We start from the raw sequence: 18317 nt of genomic DNA on the forward strand, positions 1-18317 counted from the left end.
CCCGCCTTATCTTAGCTCATTGGTCACCATAGCAACACCCACCCGTAGTCTGCGCTCCAGCAGGTATATCTCACTGGTCATCCCCAAAGCCAACACCTCCTTTGGCCGCCATTCCTTCCAGTTCTCTGCTGCCAATGACTGGAACAAATTGCAAAAATCTCTGAAGCTGGAGACACTTATCTCCCTCACTAACTTTAAGCATCAGTTGTCAGAGCACCTTACCGATCACTGCACCTGTACACAGCCCATCTGAAATTAGCCCGCCCAACTACCTCATCCCTATATTGTTATTTATTTTGCTCATTTGTACCCCAGTATCTCTATTTGCACATCATCTCTTGCACATCTATCATTCCAGTGTTAATACTAATTGTAATTATTTTGCACTATAGCCTATTTATTGCCTTACCTCCATAACTTGCTACATTTGCACACACTGTATATATATGTATTTCTGTTGTATTTTTGACTTTGTTTTGTTTTACCCCATATATAACTCTGTGTTGTTGTTTTTATCGCACTGCTTTGCTTTATCTTGGCCAGGTCGCAGTTGTAAATGAGAACTTGTTCTCAACTGGTTTACCTGGTTAAATAAAGGTGAAATAAAAATTAAATTAAAAAAATACTGTCAATTGAGATGTACAAACTATGGCATAAGGGGACGACGAGCAGATAAGAGGCAATTCGTAATTTCGATTAAGACATTCATGAGCGAACTAGGACGGACGTAGTCAATATCATTATTTGTTTAGCACTTTTGAAATGTACAGCGACAGAATTCAGAACATGGGCCGTTCTTACAGTATTCTCCCTGTACACCAAGTCAGAACCGTAGGATAAATAAAGGGGGCATTTATCAGACAATGAAAGCGCTTACAATATTCGATGATGACATTTCTTTAAAACAGGCTATAGGCTACGTGTGCACCACCAAGTCAGAACAGTAGGATAAATTATGAGGGAAAAAGGGACCAAATTATTAGGGTGAGGCACATGGGCTACTAACAGCTTACTACACAACATACATTTAGTATTACTTGGCAAGATTAGCAGACTTAGGCATTACATGCCAGCAACAAACGCTGACACTACACATCCAAGTATAACTGATTAAATTATGAAAGACGAGCATTGACATTTTGAATTCTGTAAAGTGAGTGTGGAAGAGGTGGAAAAATTGTTGTTGTCTATAAAACAATGACAAGCCGCCAGGGTCTGACAACTTGGATGAAAAATTACGAGGATAATAGCGGACGATATTGCCCCTCCTATTTGCCATGTCTTCAATCTAAGCCTACTAGAAAGTGTGTGCCCTCAAGCCTGGAGGGAAGCAAAAGTAATTCCGCTACCCAAGAATAGTAAAGCCCCCGTTATTGGCTCAAATAGCCGACCAATCAGCCTGTTTACCCAGGTGGACTCCAATCAAGTTGTAGAAACATCTCAAGGATGATCAATGGAAACAGGATGCACCTGAGCTCAATTTCAAGTCTCATAGCAAAGGGTCTGAATACTTACTTGCAAACATTTCTAAAAACCTGTTTTCGCTTTGTCATTATGGGGTATTGTGTGTAGATTGATGAGGAATAAAATTAATGTTATCAATTTTAGAATAAGGCTGTAAAGTTACAAAATGTGGAAAAGTCAAGGGGTCTGAATACTTTCCGAATGCACTGTATGTGATAGTAGAGTAGTGGCCAGAGGGAACACACTTAATGTGTTGTGAAAAATGTTATGAAATGTAATGTCATGTATATTTTAAATTGTATATAACTGCCTTTATGTTGCTGGACCCCAGGAAAAGTAGCTGCTGCCTTGGCTGCAGCTAAACGGCATCCTTAATAAATACAAATACAAATCTCATTCAATTTCAACTTACTCTGTCGATTGTCTGTAGGCTTGGCCCTAATGCAGGGGGAATTTCAAAAAACAAACATAATAAACAGAATTTCCAAACGTGGGTCTGTTGTAGACCCATGGAGTTCCTCAGTGAGGTCAGTTCCTCTCTACTTCCTTCATGTCAAAATAGAAGTCCCCCACAAGTTCTTGCTTTTTTGTGTGCAGGTGTGGCATACGTGCAGGACATGAGGTAAGCGGAGAGGAAGTGGGTCTACGACAGACCCACGTTTGGAAAGTCTGTTTAATTTATGCCCTATTCGATTTTTTTTTCTTCTAAATTCCCCCCTGCATAACGACCAACCCTATGGACAATCGGCAGAGTAAATTGAAATTGAATTGAATTTAGCTTCCGGTGGACTATTCCATTATTTATTTTTTTAAGCTAATTGTAATAGTGGACACTTGACTTGAGCAACATTTTGCATAACTTTTAGGAGCGGGACCATTTGCAAGCAGAGTAAAATAAATGCATTATCAATATTTATTTATGGTCAATGTTGGAGTCTAAACTATACCCTATCATATTTAGGAAGTTAAAGACAACAGCGCCGTGCCTCTTCGCCCATATAGCGTTGTCTACAGGCTATTGAATTGAGACCACACATAATGTATAGGCGCGCTAGATTTTGCACAGCTAACACAAGAGAAGATAGGTAGGCTACTGATCGTAAATCAGCAAGAATTAGGCAATTAGTTTGAATATTGCGACAAGGGTGCTTTTAATGCAATAGATGACGAATAGCCTACAAAACAAAAAGACAAGTGTTTCAAAATTATCTTGCATAAATTCCAGTCAATGTCGGAGCCTTAACTAAAGCCTATAATATTTAGGAAGTGGCTATTTAATTGAGATCACGCATAGGCGCATTTGATATTGCACGCCAAACACAAGAGAGGAGAGGTAGGCCACTGAATTTGAAGCAGAATTATCCTATGAGAGTTTGTGAATATTGCGACAAAGAGCTGATTTAATACAATAGTTAACACATACAAAACAGAAAGACAACCGTTGAAAATAATCTGCGGGGGGAAAAATATATTGTCATCCCAAATTTGTCTGACTGACTGCCCACTGGAATTTAGCTCTCTACATGGTGGCATGTTTTTGTAGTGATATGAGCCCTTTTAGGATGGCTGCTATACTTTAACTCTCTGAGTGGATTATGCAGTTTTTTCCTCCTCCTAACTCTTTCTCTCTCATCCCTCTCTTCCAGGGAGAGGTTTTTTCCTGTTGAATAAGGCCAAGCTGAACTGCCCTCCCAAGCCCTCTGACCTGGCCCAGAGACCTATGTCCCCAGGGGGGTGTTCCTCCCCCCCCAACCTCGTCTCCACTGTTGCCTCTGCCTTTGGCGCCACCTCCCGGCACCAGCTGCAACGCCGCCGCCCCATCATCCCCGGCACGGTGAAGCTTCCCCCGGGCATCCACTCGCACCCCCCCACTGTGGCCCTCACCCCCCCTGCCAGCAGTGGCTTCAGCCTGGTGAAGAGGCGGGAGCAGCCCGCCCGACGCAAAGACAGCATCCAGTCCCTGTACATCAGCCCGGACAAGGACCTGTTCCCCTCTCCCCCCTCCATCTCCTCCCTCTCCCTTTCCACCTCCACCCCACAGAGCCTCCAGACCGCCAGCAAGGCCCTTAGACGGTTCTCAGACCCAGACATCCCCTATGTAGATGAGGCCTGACACAGACAGGGGGCACAATAGAACTCAATCCAGAACTGGATATCTATGCTGAGCCCCACGGCCTGGAGGATACCGTATGGAGGCTGTTAGTGTCGCTGTTTCAATGGAAACTGATCATGGACGTGCGTTTATACACTTGTGACTTATGACTGATAAAAACAGGATGTGTCACCAAGCACTTTGTCTACAATTAATATGTTGTGTTTTTTTAAGAGACAATTTAAATTAAGTTTGCGCTGCATTTTGCGCTGACGCATAGACTCATGTTTTATTTTTGTTTTTATTTTTGAAATACTAATTTGTTTTCATGAGAGAAAAAACTGCAGGTTATTGCACCTTTCTATTCCCAGGTCTCCTTTTGAGAAGAACTGAACAGTGTTCTCAATGTAATGTCAGTAGTGCCTTGATTTTTACATTGTCAGTGTACAAATTAATTGGTTATTTCTTTGCTGGGGCGGGGGTGGATTTTTGTATGATACTCTTGTACTTATTCAGTGAAATTGTATCGACTCAAGACATACTCGAACAAGGATTTTTTTTAAACACGTGATGCAGTTATGGTGCCTTGAACTGCCTTCTCGTTGGAAATGGACTCACGCCATGTTCTGCCCTCTCTCTCCCTCCCTCAAATTCCTCCCAGTATAGGAACTGCTTTCACTTGTCAAAGGGAAAATGAGAGCAGCACTAGCCACTTTCCTCCTGGATGAAATCCACCAACCCTTGTCAAGGGCTGCGTGCCATGTCTTATAAATTGACCTTTTAGATTCTACTTTCTGTAATGTTTCCGCAGCTACATACATACGGCTTCAGTCAACTGTACTGTACCTGCCACTCTATGGGAGGATCAGGGTGCCTATAGACTACAGAGGACCCCTTCTTCAGAAGTTGTGTTTGATATGTAATACTAATGTCCTTCTCTCAGACTGCTGTTGGATGTCGTCTGTCTGCCTGTGTACTGAGAAAATACCAATTGGGAATGTCTGGGATTGAATGGTGTGGATTGAATGATGTGAGCTGTAACAGGACAATACAGTGCATGCTTGTATCCGCTGCTGTGGTCTTGAATTTGTAACATGTTATTTAAGTTCACCACCATAGGGACAAAGTAAATAAGAGACCAGCGTAGTGAATATCTATGTTCATGTATTGACTGCTCTACTCATGTAGTGAGGCAAGGGCTGGATTAAGAAATCACATTTGTTAACAGGGTCTCCATTTTTTTGTGCCTTTTCAAAACACATTTCATGCAATTCTACCTAATTTACATTTACATTTTTGTCATTTAGCAGACGCTCTTATCCAGAGCGACTTACAGTTAGTGAGTGCATAAATTCATACTTGCCCCCCGTGGGAATCGAACCCACAACCCTGGCGTTGCAAGTGCCCTGCTCTACCAACTGAGCTACACATGACAGAAGATATTAGCTGAATATTATTTAATACCACACAAATGACCGAAATGAGTGGCTACTTTGACACTGACAAACTGAGATCAATCTGGTCTTGAATTCAAACAATATCCAGGCCAATGAAGCGACACACAGATTGTACAATATTAGGAGGCTACGGTAGGCTACTAAATACAATCTCCAGTGTCACACTGACCCACCTAATGATGAAGCCATAGGCTACTTCTCACTGTGATGACCAATGCGCTCCTCTTGGCAATAGCCTATTTCAAGATGAGCTACTTTGAAAACAGTGCTGCTGTTAGATAGAAAATGGTTTATATAGGTTCTACAAACAGATTAGTCTTCCATTTTCAGTGGTAGGCATTTATTTGCTTTCCAAACTGTATGTTTTTCACGCATTTGTATTTAGAATTTGCAAAAGCAAACAGACAGCTGCAACCAACCTTAGAAATATAATCAATAGATGGCAGTACCCATTCAAGCCAGGACTGGCAGCCATTGTTAGTGTACCTGTGAGTTTAACATTCAAATTGCCAAGGTAAAAGGTTCCAAAACCACTCTGGATTATATGTCTATGGCCACAATGCAACAAGCTGTATATTTGGCGCGCGTGCTGCCCATATTGTGGCCTTCCCGACTGTAGGCATACCAGTAACTGCCAAGATAAAGGAAACACTTGAGTAAATTACGTGAGTCAGTGTGACACTGGAAATTGTATTTAGTAGCCTACTGTAGCCTCCTAAGTTCAACAGTAAAAGTTCAAGGACGTCTGATTTCCAGAATCTATATAATATGCCCCTGTTTAAATAACTTACAACTTTAGAATTGAGCTGTATGTTATCTCCATTTGCGGAAATAAAACAGAAGGAACTAGAATGTATTTATCTAAGCAAATGTTCTGATATGGATGACTCCAGGCGTGTTTAAACATGTGGTTACTAGGAACAGAACAACAATAGAGCAACTGTAAAGGTTGGGGAAGTGGTAGTGCAGACAGATGGAATAAGGAAGTTACCTAACTGGAATTATTCAACAGAAGATTTGGCACTGTAAACACGTCTTTATTGCAAGCACACAGTTAGACAGGGAATTTGACCTTTTTATTGCAGGCTACTTAATACATTGTTATTGTAGATAGCGAAAGATTTGCCGTTCAGAGCAACATCAATGCGATACAAGATGCTGTACAGTGGCGGCTGGCCGATAGAGGGCGCTAGGGCGCCGCCCCCTTAAATACAATAATTTAAAAAAATAAAATAAAAAATAAATAAAAATAATAATAATAATAATAAAAACATCAGTATGTCAATATTTGTGTGTTTGAAATATGGAATGCACACAGTAATATGTGTAAGATATGATAGAAAATCATATTCGCAACCTTTCCTCTGCCTGTCAAACGCCTCGTCAGCTCTGGGCGATACAGAAAGTGCCCCGAGGAGGCGGGTCTACGTAGCAGTTAAGCCAATTGCTAATTTAAGATATGAATGTATGACATAAAATGTAGCTAATCAGCGATTTTAATTCGAATCCAAGGAGGGCGATTATTTTATCGCCCCAAGCTCGCCCCTGATAAAATAAGGACCGGGCTCCAGTGGCGCCATTTTTACTAGACGACAATGGCGAGCGCAAACGTTACTCCTCCAAGACCCAACCCTAACTCGGTGAAGAGAGAGGAGAACTTTGTCAGAGAAAGTTCGGGTGAAAGAGCTGGGCCCAGATCAACCTGACCTCTCAATCAGACAGCAGGCTAGCGAGAAAGGGAAGCAGTATATGCGCGGCTTCTCCCGTAGCTGGTACACCAGGAAGGCTTGGCTAGCTGGGTGCACTGATGCTAATGCTTTATTTTGCTTTCCGTGCTTGCTTTTTAAAACGACGGGGTCAGATTCAGCATGGACAGGTACCGGAGTGAGGGATATGAAGCACCTGTCAGAGAAGGTAAAGAAACATGAGAACACCAGGGCACACATGGACAACTCTGTAAAGCTAGCTGTATTAGGAAGGGTGAACATTGCTACGCAGCTGGATGACGGCCACAGGATTGCGGTGAGGAAACACAATGAGGAGGTGGATAAAAACAGGCACATTCTATCCAAAATTATCGATTGTGTGAAGTTCTGTGGGGCTTTTGAGTTGGCCTTGCGTGGGCACGAGGAGACTGACTCCTCGGACAACCCCGGCATTTTCCGGGGCTTAGTGGATTTTGTTGCCTCCCTCGACAGTGTGCTGGAGGAGCACCTGAAGACAGCTACCGTTTTTAAGGGCACGTCAAAGACGATACAGAACGAGCTGTTGGACTGTATGCTGTCAGTGCTTAAGGATTACATCCTGGAGGAAGTAAAGAGTGCTGATTTTATCGCCATTCAAGCTGACGAGACAACTGACGTTTCCACCCACTGCCAGTTGGTGCTTGTGATACGCTACATCGATGCTAAAAGTAACGTCCAAGAGCGTTTTTTCGAGTTCATTTTGATCGAGAACGCAACCGCCGACACCATCGCTACAGCGCTGCTGGAGAGGCTCAGCACCAGGGACGGCCTGTTCAATAGGGCGATATGGGCGACGCACTGCCAAACGGGAAAAGGAAGGGATTTTTTTTCTAATCAATTATATCACGGCAACAGTAGTTATCAGTGTTGTAATCTATACGTCTGATCTGCCACAGTGCCACACTGCCACTAAATGTCGAATCAGGCTAAAGTCGTGCTTCAAATGGCTCCACCCCCTTTTGGGGCGATTTCAGTCAGATTGAAAATCGCCCAGAACTTCTGTCATAGACTCCCATGTAAAATCTATTTTTTTCAAATTTCAGAGCCTTCAATACAATCTCAATGGGTGTCTGTGGGCTTGCACTTACGCGCTTTCGTCATACGTTACGTAACCATGAACGTAACTGAGAAAAGAGTGGATTGTTTGAAAGAAGTTCCTTTTTGTCGGCGAACAAATTAAGATAAATTGGCAACGAAACAATTAGGACCTCCCAGACCAAATTTAATAATTCAACAGGTTTCTACTAAAGGCGGAAAGTCCTACACCCGAGGATTTTCCAAAAATTGGTACGAACGAAAAAAGACATTGCCACTCACTCAACTGGATGACGAGGGATACAGGCTAGCTGTCCGCCGCCACAACGATGAGGTTAGTGTTGATAATCACAAGTTTACTGGATGTGGATATGGTGTAATAAAGGCAGTTTATTCAGAGGTAAATATATCTGGAATCGCGTTCACGGACCCGTTCGTCAAACTCTTAGGGAGCTATAAATTAAGCCCCATTACTTACCATATCAGATAAGAGAAATTGCTGCAGCTACATATATTTTACATCCTGGCCCTACATAGTTCACTATTTGCATCACTTACCAAAATATTACATGTGGTCATATATGCTTGGAAAGTGGAGATGCCATAGAACGTCAAAAAAGTAAACATTGCTGGAGACACATTGCCGTTTTGGAGAAGACATCGCGTTTGCTAGCGAAGAGATTTGTTGTGGCAAATGAACTTGGGCTGGGAATTGCCAGGAACCTCACGATAAGATATATGCATCAGCATTGCGAGTCTCATGATTCTATACGTATTGCGATTCGATACTGTGATTTTATTGCGCACCATATGTCTGTTGCAGAGGGATCAGAAAGCCATGAGAACGAGTTTTGATCAGTCATGGAAATAAAAGTGCTGAAAACAAATTGGCTCCCAATGTGAAAAGATTGAGAACAAGCTATGAAGGAACAATAATGGTGTTTTGGTGCAGGTACAGCCAACTAGCGCTAAAATATTGCGATATTGTCAATACAGTATATCGTAAAGTATCACTATGTAACTCGATTTCTTTCACCCCAATCCCTCAAATTAACGGTAAATAACTGAATTGTTTGCCCCACATTTAGCTAAGATGATTAGCTAGCCAGCTAAAATGTTTTAGTTAGTTAGCAGTCGCATCTACAATAGTTTACTGTCAATAACATGTCTCCAAAAATGACGTGGTGTCTCCAATTGTGTTGACATTTTACAATTGCAATGCGCATCCATGAGTATCCACTTTCTGTAGCTCAGCTGGTAGAGCATGGTGCTTGTAACGCCAAGGTAGTGGGTTCGATCCCCGGGACCACCCATACACAAAAATGTATGCACGCATGACTGTAAGTCGCTTTGGATAAAAGCGTCTGCTAAATGGCATATTATTATTATTATTATTATTATTATTATCTGAAGAGAGCCCCGAAACATTGTGTGCAGACATTTTATGCAATAAATGAAGTAGGTTCAATCTAGTAGTTCTGATCTTCTGATTGGTCCTGATGAGTTGGGCGAGGTCCCCTGCAGGCTACTGTCACTGTTGCATTGGCTCTGAGTCGGGTTCTCTGTCTTCAAATGTTCAGCCTAAGAGAGGGGATTTTTGTGTGTGTGTGTGTGTGTGTGTGTTTAACAGTGATGATGTGTGTGTGTGTGTGTGTGTGTTTAACAGTGATGATGTGTGTGTGTGTGTGTTTGTGTGTGTGTGTGTCCTCAGAGCAAGAACTCGTGAGTTGGAAGAACTGAGAGGCCTATGGCGTGGGTGTTGTCCTTGGCCACCTGCTGACAAGGCTGACAAGATAGGACCCTTTTGTCCATTGTTATTGGATAGGAACAGAACTTATAACCAGCTCCTGACCTAAATAGATCTTAGCACAACATTTTACTCAACATATCATATTCCATATTCACTATAACAAATATATTTACTACGACATTAGCAAGAACCGCCACATCCTCAGCCGGCTAATCCAGTGTGTGAAGTTTTGCGGAGTGTTTGAGTTAGCTTTGCGAGGCAAAGATGAAACTGAGGGCTCCACCAACCCTGGTAAGCCAACACTTTTGAGATCAGTCAATAAATGCTTCTGGTATTGACTTATATGCTGCCCCTGTCTTCATGTTGTTGCTGGACATATCTTTTTTTAAATGTGTGTAGGTCACCTAAATCATCAGAAAAATTGCCCCTCCTGAGAATTTTTTCAGGAGCCGCCACTGCTCAGCACCATACTCTCACATGGACAAAAGGCCAAACTTATTGCCCAGGCTTACGACGGAGCAAGTGTGATGAGGGGAGCCACCGGCGGAGTGCAGCGTAAAATAGTGGATGTGTACGAAAATGCGCACTACGTCCACTGCTATGCACATCAGCTGAACCTCATCATGCAGCAGGCTACTTCACGCATCCCCAGGATCGGCACTTTCTTTTCCGACCTTGCAGGATTTTCTGCTTTCTTCTCCAGGTCTCCCAAGCGAACCACCGTGCTTGACGAAGTGGTTGCGCATAGACTCCCCAGAGCCTCTACAACACGGTGGAACTTCCACAGTCGCGCTGTAAACACTGTGTACGAGTACAGGGATGACCTCCTAACGTGTTTCCAGACCATCAGAGACTCTGGGAACTTTGATGCCCCGACTGTCAGAGAGGCGGGGGGCTTTGTGAGGATGCTCGAAGACGAGGCTTTCTGTTTTTTCCTGGCACTGTTCCACAAGATCATGCCAAATGTGGACATGCTTTTCAGCCAGCTGCAGAAGAGGAACATCGACCCTGTCTTCATTAAAGCACTTGTCCAGAGGTTCACAGACAGCATGCTAACAATCAGGTAAATAACTATATTTACTATTGGCTGATAAAGATGTTGTTAGAAAGATGAATAGTTCACTTACAACAGTTTAAAAGCCTAAATGTGTCTGGTCATCAAAGTGAGTGATTATCATAGAGCCGTCACAATTATATTTGTTTTAGTATTTTAAAAGGAAAGAGAAGACACAATCAGACGTTGATAATAATGCAGGAAAGTACTACACAGTTTGTAATAATTATTCAGGTGTCCACCAGGTCAATTTCTAGAAGAGGCCTAGTTGTTATTGAAGATTAACTTTATTGCTAAGTGCACAGCAGAACAAAATGATGTTGCATCCCTCTCACAAATGTAATAGAAAAAGGCTTTAAAACGTAATAACATCAGTTAATTATGTACATCACAGGTTAAAAGCAGTTACTAGACATAGTTTGTGTGTATATACACACTATCTGTCTGTCTGTCTGTCTATATATATATATATATATATATATATATAAAAGTCACTGGTTGTGTGTTGAGGGGGAATTACAGTGAGTTAAGAAGTCTGATTGCAAGTTATCAAATTAAACTTTATTTTTTGGACCCAGGGCCTCAATTCCCTCTTTGTGTGGGGACAGCGCATCTGACGAGCAGCAACAGCCCATCAAGCGACGGAGGATGCTGGGACCAGGAGAACAACAGAGGTTGGCTATAGAGGTAAGTTGTGATGTAATTGTCAGTGTTTCCCCCTAGAACTTTTTTCAGGCCTGGTAGTATGTAGCCAAAACCCTGAACAATCAGCACCTTGGTAATCATATACTTGAGTTGGACATAGGCATGTGTCAGTCAGGATCACTTGCATCAAAATAGCTTAATTGCAAATTAAAGCTGATGATGTATCTTTTACAGGTATGTGATACCATCCTGAGTCATGCCAAAGAGAGGTTCTCCTTCACCCAGCACCTCATCAGCGCAACACTATTGCACGGAGAGTTGTTCCCACAACACAGTGTGAAGTTCCCCGATACAGCGCTTGAAACAACCGTGGAGGCGTACCCCATGTTGAACAAGGCCAAGCTCAAAACCGAACTGTCCCTCATCTATGAGAACAGTGAGTTCAAGGCTTGTAGTGGTGCAGTGCCCCTGTACCAGTTCTTCATGGAGAACAACCTTCAGAGCACTTTCACAGAGACTGCCAGCCTCCTCAAGATCCTCATCACCACACCCATGACAACTGCTGAGTCAGAAAGGTGCTTCTCTACACTGAAAAGGATCAAGACCTTCCTGAGAAACAGCATGACACAGGATCGCCTGAACGCTCTGGCCATGCTCTCCATGGAGAAGAAACTTGTCAGGGACATTCCTGACTTTAATCAAAGGGTCATTGAGAGGTTTGCCACTCAGAAGGACAGACGGGCAAAATTCCTGTACAAATAAGATGACAGACACACACACACAGAGCAGCTCTGGCCGCATGTTTCTTTGTATATAGTTGACCTTAGCATAAAAAATCCAGTTATATATGGTACTCTAGAAAGTCTTAATAGTGTCTTTGCTAATATTACTGTATATATGTTGTTTTGTATCAATTAATTGTTGCAGTTCTGGAGCACATTAACAATTAGTCACATTTAGTATGATCATAAAATACTGTATGCTATTCTTCCAGTCAAAGGTTTGAGTTCATCCACTTGATATCCATTTCTATATTATACATCCTTTTATACAGTGTAAGATTTCCTATAAACTTTATAATAATTTCATGTTATTGTCCACTTTCCACTCTGTTCTGACAGCATGCCTGTTGCGTTGCCTGTTTACTACCAATGGTGAAAAGTTCACTTTAAATGCAAATGAAAGGCTTGGGTTTGTGTAATATGTTTTTGTGTAAGAATGCCTCAACTTTTTAATATTGGCATTAAATAATTACTGAATGTTTCACTGAGCACTGCTGTCCTGCAGTTTGTGTTAAAATATATCGCGATGGTTACAGGAAAAAAAAAGTATGGCACAGCCCCACCGAGAATATTTTTCACCAGCCGCCACTGATGCTGTATAGTAGACAAATAAATATTTGATAGTGACCATGTTTCCATCCGCAGTTTTCATGAGAGTAAAGTCACCTTGTAAAAATAAAATCACGACAGTTGTGATGGAAACAGGAAGTTTCGGTACAATTGTATAAATGCCGACAGACAATTTGTTCGTACGACATGGTGGGATCTTTTTGTGTAGGTAAAATGTATTATGCGAGAAATTGCGATGGAAACGCCTTTATGTGCAAATACTGATATAATAACCATTATATCGAAGAAAACTTGGAGTCACGCGATGATATGGTGTCTAGCCCTTCTGAAAAGTATGTGCACATCCTTAAAAAACATAGGTGCTGGGCTAATAAAGAATACTAGTAAAGAACAAGAAGGCCCGCACACTCTTTAAGCTCCCAATTCCCCGCGTTGACTATGTTTCAACACCTTACCACTGCTACACCTGGCTATCAGCGAAGCCTTGTCTGGCAGCGAAACAGTTCATTCAACCTCATTTACTTCCTTAAAAAAAAAACCTAGCTGATATGGCTGACTTGTTTAAACAAATGTGGTTTCTGCTGTCAATTGAGATGTACAAAGTATGGCATAAGGGGACGACGAGCAGATAAGAGGCAATTCGTAATTTCGATTAAGACATTCATGAGCGAGCTATGACGGACGTAGTCAATATAATGATTTGTTTAGCACTTTTGAAATGTACAGCGACAGAATTCAGAACATGGGCCGTTCTTACAGTATTCTCCCTGTACACCAAGTCAGAACCGTAGGATAAATAAAGGGGGCATTTATTAGACAATGAAAGCGCTTACAATATTAGATGATGACATTTCTTTAAAACAGGCTATAGGCTACATGTGCACCACCAAGTCAGAACAGTAGGCTAAATTATGAGGGAAAAGGGGACCAAATTATTAGGTTGAGGCACATGGGCTACTAACAGCTTATTACACAACATACACTTAGTATTACTTTCTTAGCTACAGTATCCATATCTCCCTGGCATATTACATAATTTATGCAGCAGCATAAAATACATTTTTGGACTCACTTTGTTGTGCTGTGCTCACTTGAACAGGAAAGTGATGTGGCGGTCCTTTGTTTTCAAATTTTGTCATCAAACTTTGGCATCAAAATCTGGCATTCTCTGGATTTATGGTGCTTTCAAGACAAGTGGGAACTCTGATCATCAGGTCGGAGCTCTAGAAAGAGGCCGAGTTCTCGACTTGGAATTCCGAGTTGGATGAACTTTCAAAATGATTTTCCAGTCAGAGCAAATTTTCCCAGTTGTCTTGAACTCACTGCAGTCTGAGATTTCCCAGTTCCGAGTTTCCAGTTGTTTTGAAAGCTGCAGACGTAATGCTGGATTGACCGCATGGCCAATGTTGAATGTTTATCCTTTTAAGTTTTTGGAAAAAAGACCCTTAAACCCAGACTTGGACCACACACACACTCCACTGAATAGCAGGCTAGTGATTGCTTTGCAATGCTTGCAGTTAGCCACTGATTCCTTTTAAACCACTCATTGTTGAATTTGCGATTTCCAACTTGTTGTGTAATGTTTATGTCCAATGGCCGATGAGCGCCGATACGTTTAACTATAATTTCTCTTCATATGACAAGGATTGAAAAGGATTTTGAAAGTATGATGCTGACATGATCAGTCCAATCAAAGCTATGGTAGATATAACATGATTTGATGTCATTTTATCTGTGGCCAAAGACCTTGAGCCTTCTTGGATGGGCACTTCTAATGTAACTATATGGCAACCCAAGCGGCTTGAATTTTCGAGCTCTCCCCGTAGATTTTGCGGTGACGTAGTGTCCCCATGAGTGACAGAACAGCCAATCACAGCGCAACTAGAGAACATTACCAACCCCTACGCTCTGTATTTTCCGCTGGCTGCTCCACCACCACACAAAGCACTGAGCTAGGCTGAAACACCTGCATTTTGAAGCTGCTTAGTTCAAGAAAGCAAAAAAAAGACCGTGTTTGTATGCGGCTTTATTAACTCAAAGATTGTTATTTTTTGCATTGTTTGCAAACTGATGTGTGACACATATGAATGCCAAAATTTGACATTTACATTTAGCAAACGCTCTTATCCATAGTGACTTACAAATGGGTGCATTCAACTTATGATAGCCAGTGGGACAACCACCTATTTTGTTGTGTATTTGTTTTGTTTTTATGGGGTTTTGGGGGGGAAAGGATTACTTTATACTATTCCAGGTATTCCTTAAAGAGGAAGGGTTTCAAGTGTCTCCGGAAGATGGTCAGTGACTCCGCTGTCCTGGCGTCGTGGGGGAGCTTGTTCCACCATTGGGGTGCCAGAGCAGCGAATAGCTTTGAATGGGCTGAGCGGGAACTGTGCTTCCGTAGAGGTAGGGGAGCTAGTAGGCCAGAGGTGGATGAACGTAGTGCCCTTGTTTGGGTGTAGGGTCTGATTAGAACCTGAAGGTAAGGAGGTGCCGTTCCCCTCACAGCTCCATAGACAAGCACCATGGTCTTGTAGTAGATGCGAGCCTCAACTGGAAGCCAGTGGAGTGTGCGGAGGAGCGGGGTGACATGAGAGAACTTGGGAAGGTTGAACACCAGACGGGCTGCAGCGTTCTGGATAAATTGAAGGGGTTTAATGGCACAGGCAGGGAGCCCAGCCAACAACGAGTTGCAGTAATTCAGACGGGAGATGACAAGTGCCTGGATTAGGACCTGTGCCGCTTTCTGTGTAAGGTAGGGTCGTAGTCTGTGAATGTTGTAGAGCATGAACCTGCAGGATCGGGTCACCGCTTTGATGTTAGCGGAGAACGACAGGGTATTGTCCAGGGTCACGCCAAGGTTCTTTGCACTCTGGGAGGAGGACACAATGGAGTTGTCAACCGTGATGGCGAGATCATGGAGCGGGCAGTCCTTCCCCGGGAGGAAGAGCAGCTCCGTCTTGCCGAGGTTCAGCTTGAGGTGGTGATCCGACATCCACACTGATATGTCTGCCAGACATGCAGAGATGCGATTCGCCACCTGGTTATCAGAAGGGGGAAAGGAGAAAATTAATTGTGTGTCGTCTGCGTAGCAATGATAGGAGAGACCATGTGAGGATATGACAGAGCCAAGTGACTTGGTGTATAGAGAGAATAGGAGAGGGCCTAGAACTGAGCCCTGGGGGACACCAGTGGTGAGAGCACGTGGTGCGGAGACAGATTCTCACCACGCCACCTGGTAGGAGCGACCTGTCAGGTAGGACGCAATCCAAGAGTGAGCAGCGCCGGAGATGCCCAACTCGGAGAGGGTGGAGAGGAGGATCTGATGGTTCACAGTATCAAAGGCAGCGGATAGGTCTAGAAGGATAAGAGCAGGGGAGAGAGAGTTAGCTTTAGCAGTGCGGAGAGCCTCCGTGACACAGAGAAGAGCAGTCTCAGTTGAATGACCAGTCTTGAAACCTGACTGGTTTGGATCAAGAAGGTCATTCTGAGAGAGATAGCAGGAGAGTTGGCTAGAGATGGCACGCTCAAGAGTTTTGGAGAGAAAAGAAAGAAGGGATACTGGTCTGTAGTTGTTGACATCGGAGGGATCGAGTGTAGGTTTTTTGAGGAGGGGTGCAACTCTTGCTCTCTTGAAGACGGAAGGGACATGGCAGGGGTCAAGGATGAGTTGATGAGCGAGGTGAGGTAAGGGAGAAGGTCTCCGGAAATGGTCTGGAGAAGAGAGGAGGGGATAGGGTCAAGCGGGCAGGTTGTTGGGCAGCCGGCCGTCACAAGTCGCAAGATTTCATCTGGAGAGAGAGGGGAGAAAGAAGTCAAAGCATAGGGTAGGGCAGTGTGAGCAGGACCAGCGGTGTCATTTGACTTAATAAATGAGGATCGGATGTCGTCAACCTTCTTTTCAAAATGGTTGACGAAGTCATCCACAGAAAGGGAGGAGGGAGGGGGAGGAGGAGGGGGATTCAGCACGGAGGAGAAGGTGGCAAAGAGCTTCCTAGGGTTAGAGGCAGAGGCTTGAAATGTAGAGTGGTAGAAAGTGGCTTTAGCAGCAGAAACAGAGGAAGAGAATGTAGAGAGGAGGGAGTGAAAAGATGACAGGTCCGCAGGGAGTCTAGTTTTCCTCCATTTCCGCTCGGCTGCCCGGAGCCCTCTTCTGTGAGCTCGCAATGAGTCGTCAAGCCACGGAGCAGGAGGGGAGGACCAAGCCGGCCGGGAGGATAGGGGACATAGAGAGTCAAAAGATACAGAAAGGGAGGAGAAGAGGGTTGAGGAGGCAGAATCAGGAGATCGGAGGGAGAAGGATTTAGCAGAGGGAAGAGATTATAGGATGTAAGAGGAGAGAGTAGCAGGAGAGAGAGAGCGAAGGTTGCGATGGCACATTACCATTGGAGTAGGGGCAGAGTGAGTAGTGTTGGAGGAGAGCGAGAGAGAAAAGGATACAAAGTAGTGGTCGGAGACTTGGAGGGGAGTTGCAGTGAGATTAGTAGAAGAACAGCATCTAGTAAAGATGAGGTCAAGCATATTGCCTGCCTTGTGAGTAGGGGGGGACGGTGAGAGGTTGAGGTCAAAAGAGGAAAGGAGTGGAAAGAAGGAGGGAGAGAGAAATGAGTCAAAGGCAGACGTAGGGAGGTTAAAGTCACCCAGAACTGTGAGGGGTGAGCCATCCTCAGGAAAGGAATTTATCAAGGCGTCAAGCTCATTGATGAACTCTCCGGAAACTGGAGGGCGATAAATGACAAGGATGTTAAGCTTGAATGGGCTAGTGACTGTGACAGCATGGAATTCAAATGAGGAGATAGACAGATGGGTCAGGGGAGAGATGAGGATTCCTGTGCCACCACCGCGCTGACCAGATGCTCTCGGGGTATGCGAGAACACATGGTCAGACAAGGAAAGAGCAGTAGGAGTAGCAGTGTTTTCTGTGGTAATCCATGTTTCCGTCAGCGCCAAGAAGTCGAGGGACTGGAGGGTAGCATAGGCTGAGATGAATTTTAATTTAATTTAATTTAATTTAATTTTAATTTAAAAGATGAACTCTGCCTTGTTGGCCGCAGAACGGCAGTTCCAGAGGCTGCCGGAGAACTGGAACTCCACGTTGGTCGTGCGCTCAGGGACCACCAGATTAGAGTGGCAGCAGCCACGCGGTGTGAAGCGTTTGTATGGCCTGTGCAGAGAGGAGAGAACAGGGATAGACAGACACATAGTTGGCAGGCTACAGAAAAAGGCTACAATAATGCAAAGGAGATCGGAATGAAATTAACTAAACATCTGGGAAAGAAAGAGAGCGGGGCCTCCGTCACTTACGTTTCACTGAAACACTCAAATATAACTCTCCCAACTTCCACTTTAGAAATTATAATTGTTGTAAATTACAGCGGTTCAATGTTTTCTAGGAATAGACTCTTAACTTAGTTTATTCAGCTAGCTAACTTGGTATAGTATTCTTCCGTGAAAACCGTCCAGGGCACCGAATCCTATGACGCCATAGCCAACTAGCATACTAGCCTCCAATAACACGGTTTAGCATCAATACTTGGTTACAACAAACCAGTGTGTTAACACGCCAAACAGATCATTCGTGTCCGTGTCTAACGTTGTGTAAAGTTTTGGGTTAGTTTTGACAGTTTGAGTGAGTACGTCGTCAACTTATTCAGCCAGTTAGTTAGCTAGAATAGTTAGCATACTAGCTAGCCATTGCTCTCTTCTAACGAACCACCCCTCCT

The 18317-nt window shown here is 43.5% G+C and overlaps 1 protein-coding gene across 1 annotated transcript in view; it reads left to right on the plus strand.

Moving 5' to 3' along the window:
- Nucleotides 1-4622, plus strand: part of LOC311137333 (unconventional myosin-IXb-like) — a 129140-nt gene extending 124518 nt beyond the window's left edge. Inside the window, exon 41 of the mRNA XM_084171773.1 lies at nt 3111-4622. Within this exon, the coding sequence (XP_084027899.1) occupies nt 3111-3577 (467 nt within the window). The 3' untranslated portion in view covers nt 3578-4622. The remainder of the gene's footprint in view (nt 1-3110) is intronic.
- Nucleotides 4623-18317: the final 13695 nt, after the last annotated feature.

Source organism: Coregonus lavaretus (genome assembly GCF_964263955.1).
Source record: "Coregonus lavaretus genome assembly, chromosome: 11".
Lineage (NCBI taxonomy): Eukaryota > Metazoa > Chordata > Actinopteri > Salmoniformes > Salmonidae > Coregonus > Coregonus lavaretus.